Source organism: Poecilia mexicana, unplaced genomic scaffold (assembly GCF_051168715.1).
Source record: "Poecilia mexicana isolate PSO_F unplaced genomic scaffold, ASM5116871v1 scaffold_2, whole genome shotgun sequence".
Classification (NCBI taxonomy): domain Eukaryota; kingdom Metazoa; phylum Chordata; class Actinopteri; order Cyprinodontiformes; family Poeciliidae; genus Poecilia; species Poecilia mexicana.
In genome coordinates, this window is record NW_028263371.1 from 32,382,752 (window position 1) to 32,397,493 (window position 14,742).

The 14,742-nt window shown below is 41.1% G+C and overlaps 1 protein-coding gene across 4 annotated transcripts in view; it reads right to left on the reverse strand.

The window, feature by feature from the left end:
- The window catches only part of LOC106914879 (nck-associated protein 5-like), a 126,996-nt gene that overhangs the window by 19,924 nt on the left and 92,330 nt on the right, over window positions 1-14,742 (reverse strand). For all 4 annotated transcript variants that reach the window (XR_015765861.1, XM_014982043.2, XM_014982045.2 and 1 more), the window contains 6 exons: window positions 13,949-14,042; window positions 11,472-11,588; window positions 10,300-10,368; window positions 7,861-7,899; window positions 6,775-6,894; window positions 113-217 (listed from right to left, as the gene is read on the reverse strand). Coding sequence is in view for 3 of the 4 variants with exons in the window: in XM_014982043.2 (XP_014837529.2) it covers window positions 113-217; window positions 6,775-6,894; window positions 7,861-7,899; window positions 10,300-10,368; window positions 11,472-11,588; window positions 13,949-14,042 (544 nt within the window). In the remaining variant the exon portion in view is untranslated. The remainder of the gene's footprint in view (window positions 1-112; window positions 218-6,774; window positions 6,895-7,860; window positions 7,900-10,299; window positions 10,369-11,471; window positions 11,589-13,948; window positions 14,043-14,742) is intronic.

The following is a 14,742-nucleotide window of genomic DNA, read 5'->3' on the forward strand; positions in this document are numbered from 1 at the left end:
TAACACGACGAGGATTTATGCCTCTTAGTGCCAAGCAACACCAGAGGTTCCACTCAGAAAGGTCATGACCCCCAATCGTTGGGTTTGCAGATGTGTTTTTGGGGGGGCTTACAGCAGAAGGAGAGTCGGAGTTCCTGGAAAGCAGGAAAGCCTTGCTCCTCTCGGGCTCCAGCAGCAGGTCGGCCGCAGACAGATCCATGATACGAGAGTGCAGCTTCTGTAAGTCAAAGCAGAAAGAGAGCGAAGGACACGGAGTGGTGAGTTTCAGCTACAGAGAGCCCCGGAGATTGAAGTAAGCCTCGCAGAAAGATGTGAGGGTTTTTATTGATTCTTTGCTCTTTTTAAGTCAGAAACTGAACTGAATTATAAGCGCGGTCCAAATATGAAACAGCGAGAACTTTGGGTCAAGGTTGAGCGCTGTTTTACAAATCAGATTCCCTTCGCTGGAGCCGATTCCGCTTCTCTCAAAGTCATTACAGTCATCAGCCGGCCAAAAAAGAAAACCAGTGTGAATAGGAAATAATTACATTGGGGGGCTGGGGATTCATTTGATTTGCTTCCCTTAAATTTATGTCCAACTCTCTTCTGTTAGTTAACTCTCACACATGAGAGGGAAGGACTCAAAACCAAATGCATTCCCACACACTCATCTCAGAACTTAATTACGCTCCATTCCCCACGCTCAAATTAACTTAAGCTGGAAATAAAGAGGAGCAGAACACTTGATCTTCTGCTACACTTCCACTAGCAGCAGCAGCAGCAGCAGCAGCAGCAGCAGCAGCAGCAGCAGCAGCAGCAGCAGCAGCAGCAGCAGCAGCAGCAGCAGCAGCAGCAGCAGCAGCAGCAGCCCCTCACTTAGGGACCGCATGTACAGACACGGCTCTGCTCATCTGATCCGCTCGCAAAGCTAAACGCTCATAAATATTACAGAAAACTGGCAAGAGGTGATTTTGTTTGCGAGAAATGCTTCGGTTTATATCGACTTCCTTTGTTCCTCAACAAATACTTCTCTCTGAACGCCTGCATTATTATTTCACTCGGAGCATGAAAGCATCGGGGCTTTGATTTTTTGTTTTTTTCTTTTTCTTTTTGTTCAAATGTTTGCAAAACATTAAAAAGAAAAGCTTGTTTTGTATTGCGAGCGTCCAGCCTCTGAATAACTATCGTCTGAAAACATGAGAACGAAGTCACACCAAAACGGAAGAACTGTTCCTCCATCCAGAGTTATGCCCAATAATAACTAATCCGAGTCATTTATTACACAGAAATGATTAAAACTCAATTTATGTGTCATGGACGTCATGTACTAATAATAAAATAAATAATTATTAATTGTCATGAAGGGATTTCTGAAGATTACAACAGAGTACGAAGGCCAGAATAAAGTGATAATGTGAAGAGAATAAAGTAAAAAATAAAGTCATTATAACTGATATGAGAATAAATTTGTATGACAAAAAAAGTCAAAATAATAGTAGAAAAAAGTCAAAATGATGTGATGATATTACCAATATAGATTCATAACATTACCAGAATAAGGTTTTATATTAGGAGAATGAAACAGTAATTTAATAAGATCTTTAAAGTTCTGCTTCGGTACTGGCTTCATCTGTTAACACATCCGCATCAAATTATTATTTATAATTGGCAGAAATCTTAAATAATTCTGTAAACAACTGATTCTGTTGAGAAGGAAGAAGCGGACGGACTGAGCTGGAGAACGCTACCCCAGCTCTGCTCTCACTAAAACAACTTTAGTCTGATCATTTCATCACTTTCTCCTGGTAATATTACATAATTATTCTACTAATGAGAGTAAAAAGGAGATGAAGCGTTTTGTGTGTTTCTTCCTTCCACTTTACAGCAAAGCAATACTTTGATGAAATTCTGGTAGTTTTGTCTGAGCGGCCAGCGTGAGCGTTGGCCTCGCTGCAGGCTGGGAGCGGCCGCCGCGTCACAGGCCCTCGATCTTATCGCACGGTGCTCCATTTCACCTCCTCAGCATCCTCATCAGCCATGCAGTCGATAGTGTCACCGGGTCACTGGGTGGGAGGGGGGCTGAAGGAAATGGAAGATGACGAAGCCGCTCTCTTCTTTTTTTTCTCTCTCTTTTTCAGTCTCAAGGCCGACGCTCAAAGTCACAGATTTTTTTATTTAAAGTTCCCGTAATCCATCATGCAAATAGTTGCGTCTCTGAACGTCTGCAGCCTGAGAAGTTTCCTCCAGACTCCGAGGGAGACGAACACACACAAAAAAAGAAAGAAAGAAAGCCTCTCTGCTGTTTGTTAGCTGTGTGTATGTGTGTGTTTTTTTGTTTTGTTTTGACAGGAGCCATATTTCAAGATAATGAATATCAACCCGGAATAGCAGCAATAGGCAGCTTCCAAACAAATCCGTCAGTATCGGCAACCGCTGTCAAAAACTCACATTGGGGGAAGAGTCTCAACACACACACACACACACACACACACACACACACACACACACACACACACACACACACACACACACACACACACACACACACACACACACACACACACACACACGCACACATTGAGAGAGGAAGGCACAGTTGCAGTCATCACAGCCTTTCTGTAAGTTGGGTTTATTACGATCGGCCTTCGACATAAAAATCCTGTCCATGACAGGATTTTTATGTCGAAAAAAAAATCCTGTCCATGACTCCTTTAATGCGGCAGCATTAAAGGACTCCTGTGGAAGTAAGCAGCCTGCTAACATTCTGTCTTATTATTATTATTATTATTTTATTCTCCCTAATGAGGTTCAGCTGAACATCCTCTGTTGTGAACTGTGAAAAAAAAACAAAAAAAAAAACAACACCTGTTTTCCTCAGTAACGGTGACTCATGTGACACCTGTCAAACGTGACACGCAGATAAAGCAGCAGTCACACACACACCTCTACTTCATCCAACCAAAAACCTTTATGGAATCAGAGGGAAGCGTTTCGGCTCCTCTGCCGCGGCTCCCTCCCAGAGCGTTAGCACTTCTTTATCAGAGGAACCGGAGAGGCCGTGGGGAGCCGGGGCCGTTTAATTACTGATAAGCAAAAAAAGGTCCAGAAACCCAACGCTCATACGCCTGATTAGGTCTCCCTGTGGCTCCTGGGGACAAAATGGAGGAGGATCTCACGTGGGGCGTTTCTCTGTTTCCACCCAACTATCTGCTTCCCATAAACCAAACGTTTTCTTCTGATTGCCTTAATATTCTGCTGCCGCGCACAAACACACGGCCTGACAACAACACTGAAAGAATGTTTCAAAAGGTGTGTTTTATTGTTCTTTTTTTACCTTGCTACTTTCATTTATTTTTCTTCTTGCGTTGCATCACAACTTAATATTTCAGTTCATCAAACTTTGCTCATTTAAAAGCTGCTTTTTGTATTCACTCAGGTTATCAGCGTTAATACTCAGAATTTTTTTTTTATGGCACTCCACCTACAATCATAATATATAAAAAAACCCTGATAGCTAAAATATTAATTTTAAAGGATCATCCTTTATAGGGGAGCTTCTTATGTCTGAATTCAAGCTCAATTTTTTTGTCAAATAGAAGCCAAAACTACAAGTATAATACAACTCAGATTAAAGTAACATTGTTTTGTTCAGGTGACAGTAAACAGTTTCAACTCCTTTTCAAAAATTCGCTTTCATTTTTTTTAAAACTCAAGTACAAGTATTTCATAAAAAAGTATGCTGCTAGTTTTCATTTTGCAATTAAAATATAGGAATAGTGTTGACATTTAGGTAACATGTTAACACAAAGCAAATATAATTTTCTCACGATGCTAATTTTTGAATTAAGTTGTGCACAGATGAGCGTCTCTCAACTGCTCACCAACTCTCCGGTGTGTACAGAAGCTGAACTGCCAGCATTCATTTAAAAAGAAAAATACTAAAACAGAGAAATTAAATAGTTTCACTTAACTTTTTAATCAATTTGATCAGTTTAATCACTAAACTGGTCAAATTGACCAGTTTAGTGAAGCTAATTTATTTTAGCTTGGCTAAAATAAGCTAGCTCATCACATGTCAAGGTTTTTTTTTTATCTTTACCTCAAATTAATTCTCTTTACCAAAACACTGATAACTTGGATCTTTTTACAGCAACAAGAAAATGATAAACACGGTTATATCTTGGGGATATTTATGTCTTTTAGCCTAGCCATGTGTTCAGTGAGCAGACCTTCCTCCAGGCTGGAAGCTAAGCCATTTTTTTGGCTGTTTGTGTCTTCATATTAAACAGACGTCTAACAAAGATGTTTCATCCTCCCCTATAGCTCTGTAATTGGGACAGCAGTCAAATAATAGAAGGGAGAACAGATAGATCCTCCGTAGGATGTCCCCGTCCGTGCTGACACGGACAGATTTAGCTGTTTTTAACAGTTCTCCCACACACAACACAACTCATAATGAATGCAACGAACATCCGCTGTAGCGTCACCGTATTATGATTAATACTTACAATAAATCCCCCAGCTGGTTGTGGGGAAAGTTGCGACTAATTTAAAGAAAAGAAAAAAGAAAAAAAAAAGGACACAGTCACGAACTCGAGAACTTTGATCAGTTACTTACGTAAACAAACAATGTTATTAATTTTCTTTTTACCTGTCTGACGACGACGTGTAGCTAATTTATAGATGGCATCTCTGCCTTCACAAAGAAGAGGAAAAAACAAATTGCGGTCTGAGCTGCACTCCATCATGTTTCTGTGGGTCTACACGCTTTTTCAGAGAGATTGGACTTCTTGGTGGTATCATCAATATTCCTCTGCGAGGCTTTTATATAACAGCTTCACTTAGCGTTGCTCCTCTCTGCTCAATAAAGTCACAGGAGGTAGCAAGGAACTGACAAATCCCTTTAAAACGCACTCACAGATTTTATTTCTTTCTTCTCTCTTGTCTTTACTCCATTTACTCCGTTTCTGCCTCTTCATAATTTGACCTTCTTGTCAGAGCCGGAGCCTCTCTGCTATCTCATCTCTCTCCATTTTCACTCCTCTGTCCTCTTTCTCCCTCTTATCTTCCCTTCCCGTTTCCATCCTCACCTCTCTCTGTCTCCTCTTGTCTGACTGGAATGACAACTCTTTTCTCCTCTTATTTCTATTGCTTTTTTTTGTTCTTTTAATATGATCAGTAAATTGCCCTGCAGCAATTTCAACAATTATTTGAAAGTGTCCTTTCCTTCGGAGAGTGGCAGGTCTTCTTTCGTAAGCGCACGTTAACGGAGATCTCATACGTAAAGGGAGGATTTTCTACCACGAAGACGATCCATTTGAATCACAGCTATGGCCTACAGTGTGTTTGCCTCATAGCCACTGGATTTAGCAAACAAACTGACTGTTTTCCTCCCGATAGTCCAGTAGAGTCTGTTCTACTGGGACCAAAACAGCAACATTTGTTCGGAGTCCAAAAAACCAAACCCTTTGAGCAGCCTGTTCCCCTCCTCGCCTGAGGGGGCGCTGCACCAAGACCACTGAAGGAAACAACAAGAAAGCCTCTGAAGAAGATACTGACCGCAACTTCCTTCTTCACCAAATGGAAACAAAAATGGAGTAGCATCAGATTTTAACGGTTGGAGGATTTCACTTTTGTTTTTGGCTAAAACACATGAGTTATTTCTCCTGCTAGCGCTAGGTTAGTGCGTTTGTTTTGGTAGTATTTACCCAGAATGCTCTGTGCTGTAGTCCACTTCCTGCTTTCGGTGTCCGGTCTGCCTAGTGTTCATATGTGCATTCAAAACACAGCAGAGTTCACTTCAACCGAACCGAGACATGAGGTTTGTAGGAGGAACATAGTTAGATTTTTTTGGTTCGCATCATAGTCTGATTGCGCAGCTCACATCGGACTGGATTTGGATTAAAGTGGACTGAACAGGTCTGGTGTGAACACATCCGTAATGAGCCCACTTGTTTCTAGATGTGAATTAAACCTAAAATCGATGTATTCTGTTTAAAGAGATTTATTATATGAAATTTTAAGCTCTAATTTAAAAACTGGTCTTACAGTTAAGACTTTCTGAGATTGATGTTCTGTGAGAATATTCAAAGACCTGTGGCTGAAAAAGTAGCCACTTACTTTGCTTTTGATTTGGGCTGGATCAAATTTTTTGTTAAATGTTAAGCCATATGGGGCCCATATGGTTAAAAAATTATCTGAAAATGGGCCCCATTTGGGATGATTGTCTGTATGACCAAACAATGGTGCTTTAGCGTCTTCCTAGCCAGTTCTAAATTCTTGAAAAGATTGTTTCAAGATCTCGTTTTCAGGTACGCATAGGGCCAATATACGCTGTAAGTGAGCATAAAATGGGCCCCACATGGGTTTGACCTTGGGCTATATGCACACAGAAAACACAACTTGTTTTACCAACTGGGTTTAGTCCACACACATTGTGTAACAAACACGCTGATGTATCCAGATCTAGATCCTGGTTTAAACGTGTCGAATCAAACACGCGTCACTGACTGAGTCAGATCCAGAGCTTTTTAACACAAAATAATCAGAAACAAAACAAGCTCCCTAAAAGGACATGGAGATGTTTTTTTAATGTTTACAGGAAATGGCTGACTCAGATCTGATGATGTAGAAAAAGCTCGGAGACTTTTATTTTTGTCAAGTGTCAGCGGAAGAGATTATTTACACGAGGGAACATTTTTCTGAAAAGCTCTAATCTAAAAAGATTGTTTTATCAAAATGGATATTCCTAAGTGAGCGGTGGAAGGTGAAAGGTCAAGAGGAGCTGGTTTTTACCTGGAGAAGCAGGTCTGAGGCGGGCTTGATCCTCTGCTGGAACAAAACGCTCAATGCTCGATTCTGCTGCTCCAAGTCGAAGACTCTGGTTCTGAGCTTCAGACATTCCTCCCTCAGATCCTGACACACAAACAGACAAACAGCCGGGTTTAACGTTCATAACGCTGATCACTGCTCTTTCAAAGAATAAAAACCTTCTCTAAAAAAAAGAGGAGAATGGAAAAAACCAGGACATTTTTATATTTCATCCACACAGAAACTCAATTTAGTAACACAAAAAAAAAGAACAATTATTTGTGTTCATGGGGAAACAGAGATTTATGGTCCTGTAACAAATAAAGCACCAATATATCCACATACTACTGGCTTTGACGCAATTCCCAACCAACATCAGCTTTTATTTTTAAACATCATATTCTAATTCACTATTTAATCGCAGTCTGTGTGTCCACACAGATGAACCTCCTGGCGCCATGATGAATTCGTAACAGGAAGTTGAGGTTGTTTTGAATCTGATTGGCTAACGGGTTTTAGCTTAGCTCTGCACTGCCCCCTACGGGTTAGGTATGTTTAAAAAAAAAAAAACGCTCAGGGGTGGATTGGAATGAAAACTTCTTGGATTTTCTTCTTTTTTTTTTTTTTTGATAAAAGTTGCTGAAAATGTGTTATATGAATAAAATTATCTCACCTTACCAAAGTCTTTTTTGTATTTTTTTTTTGTCTAAACACACATTAGCAACAAAGACACGCACTCACTCTAACCCTACTATACCGGGTCTATTATCTCTGTCTTGTTCAACCAATGCAAGTTTCAGGTTTGATTTTTGTTTATTTTTCTTTTAAACGATGTGGCAGAGATATTCGTTTTTACAAAGACTCGGATGTGTGTGTACACAGCTTTAGCTTCAAGTCCATTTGTCCGAGTATCATATTCATCTGTGAATATGTGATTTCAAGTCTGACCAACCTGGAAATATTTATCGAGAAATTTTGTATTTCTGCGTTTTAATAAGTCAAAATCAGAGCAAGAGCTGAAATGTGTGGAGAGCTGCACTGAAATGAAGAACAGAAACATTTGAAACAAACCTTTTGTGTGAGAAGAGCTTGGACAACTTGGTTGGCAACCTTAAACAGAGAAGAGAGAGAAAAATCAGCTTTAGCTTTATGCGTGAAATGACTCTCCAGCTTTAAAGGAAAACCCAAACAGATGTCATGTTTGGTTTTGTTCATGTGTTTGTGGTGCGTCGCTCAGGTGCAGCGGGCGCCTTCCTGTTCCCTTCCTGCCTGATGGCCGTATCGACAGGCTGGCTGATGTACAGGCAGAGGCCTGACTGGATCAAGTGCTGTTGTTCCTCACACCCTCGTGTAACTCAGACCACAAGGCCGATGGAGACGCAGCTCCTATTACCATCATCGATTGCTCATTAATAGCGTGTGAAGCCGCACTCTGGATTATTGAATGAGCAGAGAGCAGGGTAAACATGGAGATCAGTGTGTTAAGCGTTTCTGCAGCCAGAGGCTAGCAGAGGCAGCCGGGCATCACTCCCAGCCCTCCTCCTCCTCCTTTCATCCCGGTCCCTCGCTCCTCCGGGGGAATCTCCTCGGCTTCCAGGACGAGCCGCTCAACTCGTTCCTGCTGGACCTGCTGTCCCACAGCGATCCAGAGTCTGCTGCGACTCCCCCAGCTGCGCTTATCAGGCCCTCTCAAATAACCAGCAGGCTCTGAAGGGCTATTGTTATGTAAACGACGGCTCCAGCTGCTCTGCCGACACACACTTATGGATATTAAACGTTCCCTGTGTTCCCTGGAGCTGCAAAAAGTTACAAATGAGCTGCAGGAATAACGACAGGAAGCAGGCGCTGCCCGTTTCTGATGCTAACCATGTGGGCAGTTACCCAGAGCAGCATCAGAAGTGGGAGGCGCACAAGAGAGAGAGAGAGAGAGTGTGTGTGTGTGTGTGTGTGGGTGTGTGTGTGTGTGTGTGTGTGTGTGTGTGTGTGTTGAGTAGGTATTTGCTGGTCTCTTCTGTACTTTGACTGAACTGTGTTTGCTTAAAGTCCAGGAGGACGAGGATCTCAGCAAGGGTGCCATCGATATGCCAAAATCTGCATCAGAAAGGGTTCCCAGAAAAACCTACATTTATTTTAAAGTGTACTTTCTGAAACTAAAACATAAAAAAATCAGTGCGACTGTGGCAATAACAACTATGAAAAATATCAACAATTATGCTACTTATGCCTTAATGTTTGAAATCAATGGTACCTGGAAGGGTCCAACTAAATGCTGACTGCAGGATAAAGCTTTCTGCCTGGTGCTAAAGTTTAGAGGTAAATAGATACCAGGTTTGGTGCAGTATGTACCAAACCTGGTGCATACTGGTTTGGTGCAACATAAAGGTCCTTATGTTGCACCTTTAAAATCAGTTTGAAAAATAGTTTTCGTAACTTGCAGAAACAGCGTAAGAGTCAATAGAAGGTGTTTATCAGTTTGTGCCTCTGATTTCTTTAAATCTTGAAAATTTTTAAAATGATTTATTTCTCAGTAATGGTGGTTTAAAGCCAAATGCAAAGTTCTGTTTAGCTTAGTGGTTTAGTTTGACCCACACAATACCTGCCTCCATGTGCCCTTCTATTATCAAAGCGTTGGCTGCAGTTTATAGATTGTGCCACTAGATGTCACCATCAGAAACGCTGCACTTTCACCTGCCTTCCATAGGCGCAGTGGTCTCAAGGACACCAGGTTGTTTCGGATTAGATGTAGTTTTCAGTTTTTGCCAGCAGATGCCACTCTTTCCCAACTCTGCAGATACAGTACGATAAACTGGATCGCATCTCTGTTATAAATTGTTCTTTGGTTTGTTGCGGTTGCAGATTCTGCCACTAGATGTCGACGTTTTTCGCATGCTGGAAAAGGTTGACTCTGCCAATAAAGGTTGCTTAGTCTTTCTTGTAAGATGGACTATGATGAAATTGTTCCAGTTTGCAGGTTTTACAGTTAGATGTCACTATGTTCCACTTTTAAAGGGACAGTATTGTGTGAAATCAACTTTTTTCAGCTTATCATCATGTTATAATGGTATTCCCTTATAACATGCCTGGAGTGTTGCTTTGACTTTTTCATTCTTGTTTGAGAAGTCCTTTAATCTCCATGGCAACGCCTGGTTGGCCATTGAGGTACAATTCCTCCTCAGGTAGCAGCAGGTGGCAGTCTATTTCAACTTGCTGCATCTTTAACATTGAATCAGGCCAATTCTATAGGTCCTTAATTTCAGATTTCACACTGTTTGTCTTGTTCTCAACATAATACAAGGTCAAAGTGATTTGAAAACATGTCGTTTGCTGTCATAATATTTGATAAATATGAGGCTGGTGTCTGTTTTGGGGTGTGGATTCAGCATTCATGCTGTGGTTTAGTGCGCGTGGCTGCAGTAAACGGGCAGCGCCGTGCTCTGCGGAGCCTCGTGAGCGGCCTCTTGTTTACCTCCGTGCAGCAGAACCCACCCGGTGGAGCCGGCGGTGGCTTACCTCGTCCAGACAGCGTTCGTACTGCTCCCTCTGGCTCTCGTTCTCCAGGGCCAGGGTTGAGTTCTCCTCCTGAAACAACAAGCTCGCTTCAGTGACACGCCGCAACGATGAGCAACGCAGGCAGCAATCAGAGGGAGGCTTCCATAACAAAGGTCAGATGTCAACTTTGAACCAGGACGGCCAATAAAAAGCATTACCAAGTGCAACTGAGAGAAAGGTCAAGGGGACGGAAGTTATGATGTTGAACTTTTGTGCTGCGAGAGTTTGAATCTAATAAGAATATCTCCTTTGCTTGGCGAGCGGCGAGGCGGCGCGCTATTGATCTTCCAGAGTTTCCAATTTGTCAGAGGCAGGCGGCGCATTAGGAGCTGTCAGCCTGCTGTGCTGCGCTCGCCCTCTGCCCTTTCAGCACAACCCACCAGGCCCTGCACGGAAACATGGAAAACGTAATTGGGGCCCAAAAACATTCCAGCGTGGCCCAAACGCTGACTAATTAAACCGTCAGAGCGTGGGAATTGGTTCTGGAGGTGGACTGATGAGTAATTAAACAACGCCTTGTTGTGTTAGCGCCTCTATTATTAGGAAACCCCTCACATCTCTCGCATTGTTACGCCTAGAACAGGAATCATCTTAAAACAACAGAGTGAGCGGATTTATTCAGGCTGCTCACACACAGCACCAGAAAGAACAACCAGAACCAGAACCACCAGTTGACAAGTTGAAATATCCAACACCGTAAATAAATCATCATCTTCCTCTTTAATTGTCACACTAGTTTGGATATTTAGCCTCTTTTCACATGTTAGTTCTAAAACCTTCTCAGCCATAAATGTTCTCCACAACCAAGACATCACAACTCTGAGTAGAGGTATTTTGCACCAATCACAAGCTGCTTTTTGCACTTTCTTATATGTGATGTGGATGTTATCGCCCCCTGGGGGCCTACCATGGAAATAGCAGCATTTTTACAATTTTCACAGAACTAAAACAAACATATTTTCTTATTAATAAATGAAAAAAACTTTATCAATAATCTTATCTTTTATTGTTTAGTTTCAGTAATATCCTTCTTGAGAATTAAAGGAAATAACCTATTTCAGTCCAACCTTTAAATTTAAATTACTTACATTTTTTAATTAAAATTGATTTTTCCCCATAGCATCAAAGCTCACCTCCAGGGCCTTGAGGCGCTCCAGAAGAGGCCTGGTTCTGTCCTCCTGATCCACTGGAGGCGCGTCGCTCTCTGCCGGGTCGTCATTCTGTTTCTGCTCCTCCTCTGACAGTTTATCCTGCAGAGACGGGGAAGCAGAAAGTAGTTTTACCTCACTTCCACCATCTACACATCAGAGTCCTCCTCTTCTCAGGTCAATTTGAAAATACGGAATATTAAAATAATACAGAAATATGGGACAGATACTTTTATGTTCATAAAATGTTGTGTGTCATTCTAACATATTGAATCCATAGCTGTTCTGTAAAATAACCGACTACCGTTTAACCAAAACGCTGCATACGTAGCCACACCCAAGTAGGTGGAGCTTGTTGCTCCAACGCCTAAATAAGATGCCGACATCTCCTCTGATTAGCTGATAGAAGATGAGCGCTGGCGCCATGGCTGAATTATGCATTTACCTCTGTCAACGCCGTGATTTTTAATGATTTATTCAGTGACTTTCTCATTTAATATAAACACCACAATTACAAAATTGTGTTTTTTTGACGTTCGCAGAATATGGAAAAAAGCTTTACATACATTTGTAATTGAAACGTTGCTAGTGAGAGCTTCGTTAAGGCATCCCTTGATGCACCAATGCAGACGCCACCTAGTAGTGCAGCTAACAACACGTTTTAACTCCCTCCTCACCCCCTATAGCGGCTTATAATGGTGCTTCTGTTTCCTGATAGGACACAGCGTCTGAGAGGCGGGGCTTAGGGTGATGGGTGGCTTGGAACCGTTTTTAACTGCTTGCTATTTTAGCTTAATTTCTTCTCCTTTTGACTCCTTCATTATTATGAGTGTCTAATATTTAGATTCTGGTTTTCCATTAATTTTCAAAGGAAACTATTGCCTGGAGGGTTTTTATTTTTGTTGTTTAGGAGCTATAGCTAAAGGAATTTTTAGGCTGAGGTAAAAAAATAAAAATAAAAATAGCCTGGAGCTTAACAAAAGTAATACATTTCCACTTTCTTTCAACTGTGTTCATTTGCATTTTAATTCTTTAAAGCACTTATTTGTCTTTTATGTTTAATTCTTAGCCAGCCCTGTAGAGATCAAGGGTTTGTCACAGCTTATTAAAGCAGGCCATAAACCCCTGGCTATCAAATATAGTAAATAAAGGACATATTGTTTTTCCTTCAATATTTAACCATTTCAATCCATAATGTGTATATATATGATTTTTCTTCGACCATAAAATATTTGAAAAATAAAGTTGTGGCTCACCGCTTAAACTTTTCAAAACGAATACCAAAAATTACAATGAATTTTTGCAGCTTTTTTCCATTTTGTTAACTTTATTCAGTCAGATGAAGAGCAGGTATGTCACCATGAGTTAAACCTGTGCCTCCTGCCTGAGCTCCACCAGTCAGCTGTCTGGTATCTTTAGTTAATGTGCTGCAGAGCCGACAGATTGAGCTTCGCGGCACTGATAGATGGCTGCGCTCATCTGAATCCAATCGCTGCTCCCTCTTAATGGGAACTTTGTTTTCACTTTGATTCAATCTCATCCAAACATATATTAGCTTTTCAATCTTGTTCGATTCCATCAGCGGCTCAGATCCGCAGCCGTACTTTACAGCTTTGATTTGTCTTCAGTTGGGCGATGTCCGCTTCGGCGCCGTCGGACGCTGTGGTAATAATCCACAGCGAGTCGCGGCGCGTGGACGGGAACGCACGCTGCCCTTTCCACTTATTGAGTTAGTCTGCTGAATACACACAGGGCAGCAGCGGCGGGGACGCGTACCGGAGCTAAACACCCGCTGGGAGTAGGATAAATGGCGTCCATGTTTATTCACTCTGACAGTTTGATCGCAGGAGGAAAGTTTGTTCACAAACTGCACAAACGGATGGAAAATTAATATCTGATCACCTTTAAAAAGTCTCGAAACATGGAGTTCATGATTGTTTCTGTGCTTTTCTACAATCAGAATCATCATTTTTGTGGGCCCCCTTTTAGAAATTGAGCCCAAAAATCTACATTAAAACCAATGTTTTTGACCATTTTTGTGGAAAATTTGCAATTATGTATTGACATGAAAAATGCAAGAATGTGTTGATTTCGCATGAATTTCTACCAAAAAAAAAAACAAAATCAAAAACTGGAGGGCTTGATTAAATGTTAGCAAAACTAATTATTTTTATTCTTATATATAACATTTTTTTCAAATGGTAACCTTAATGCATGAAGGTTTATACAACACAAAATGAAAAAAAAAAAAAAAACATTGGTCCTTTTCAAAGTAAACCGTGGTAACATTATTCACATTCAGGGAACCACAGGCTCTGATGTCAGACAGATTACAGAATGCTGCTGCCAGCAGGGCACAACTTGTTAATAAAATCCTTTGAAAGATATTTGTGTTTTCAAACCGTATTAAAGGAGAACTTTGAGCTCCCATGAAGGTTTTCCAAAGTAGAAAAGTGTCCCACCTTGTAGGCCTTCATGATGTCCACCGTGTCCACGGCGCTCTGCTCCAGGACGCCGCCCTGGTTCTGCAGCAGCGACCGCACCGTTTCTTCCATCCTGCACACAGCACAGAGGAAAGGATGCTTTGTCGCTGAGGAGTTTCTAAACAACACAGTATATATATTTTTTTAATCTCATGTCACTTGGGCTTTAAAATGTGAGGAGAAAAGCAAGAGACGTCAAATAATGCAAACAATCAGCAATGACCTTCATGGCTACCCGATATGTCAGACAGATAATAATTCCTTCATTTAACCCTTTATTATATGAACCAGTGAGGCTAAGTAGCTTTATACCGGGAACTGTTGATAAATATGAATACTAGAAATGTTGGTTGATGCATCTGCCTCTCATACTAAGACTGATATCAGATGTGCTTTGGTTCCATCTACTGGTCGGAGTGAGAACTACACGTTGTTCGTGGAAGTTGAAGCGTACAAATTGTCGACTGCGTTGAATTTGGCTGATAGACTGAATATTCTAAACCCTGAGCTTTGCAGTGCAATGAAATATATTCGGGCTGACAAATGTTTTCTAGATATGATATATTAAAATAAACATGCTATCAAAATTCTGATAAAAGGATAAAAGCTTCTAGGACAAAACAGTAATGGGATTTCTCAGTGTTTTAGCTGTAAGAATGAAAAAGTAAATAAATGTTCAAAAACATTTATTTTGATTTGGCTTCAAAATCTTGTTTGACCATCAACAAAATAATCAGCATTCCAAAGCTGAACAGTCTGTTTCATTCCTTAAT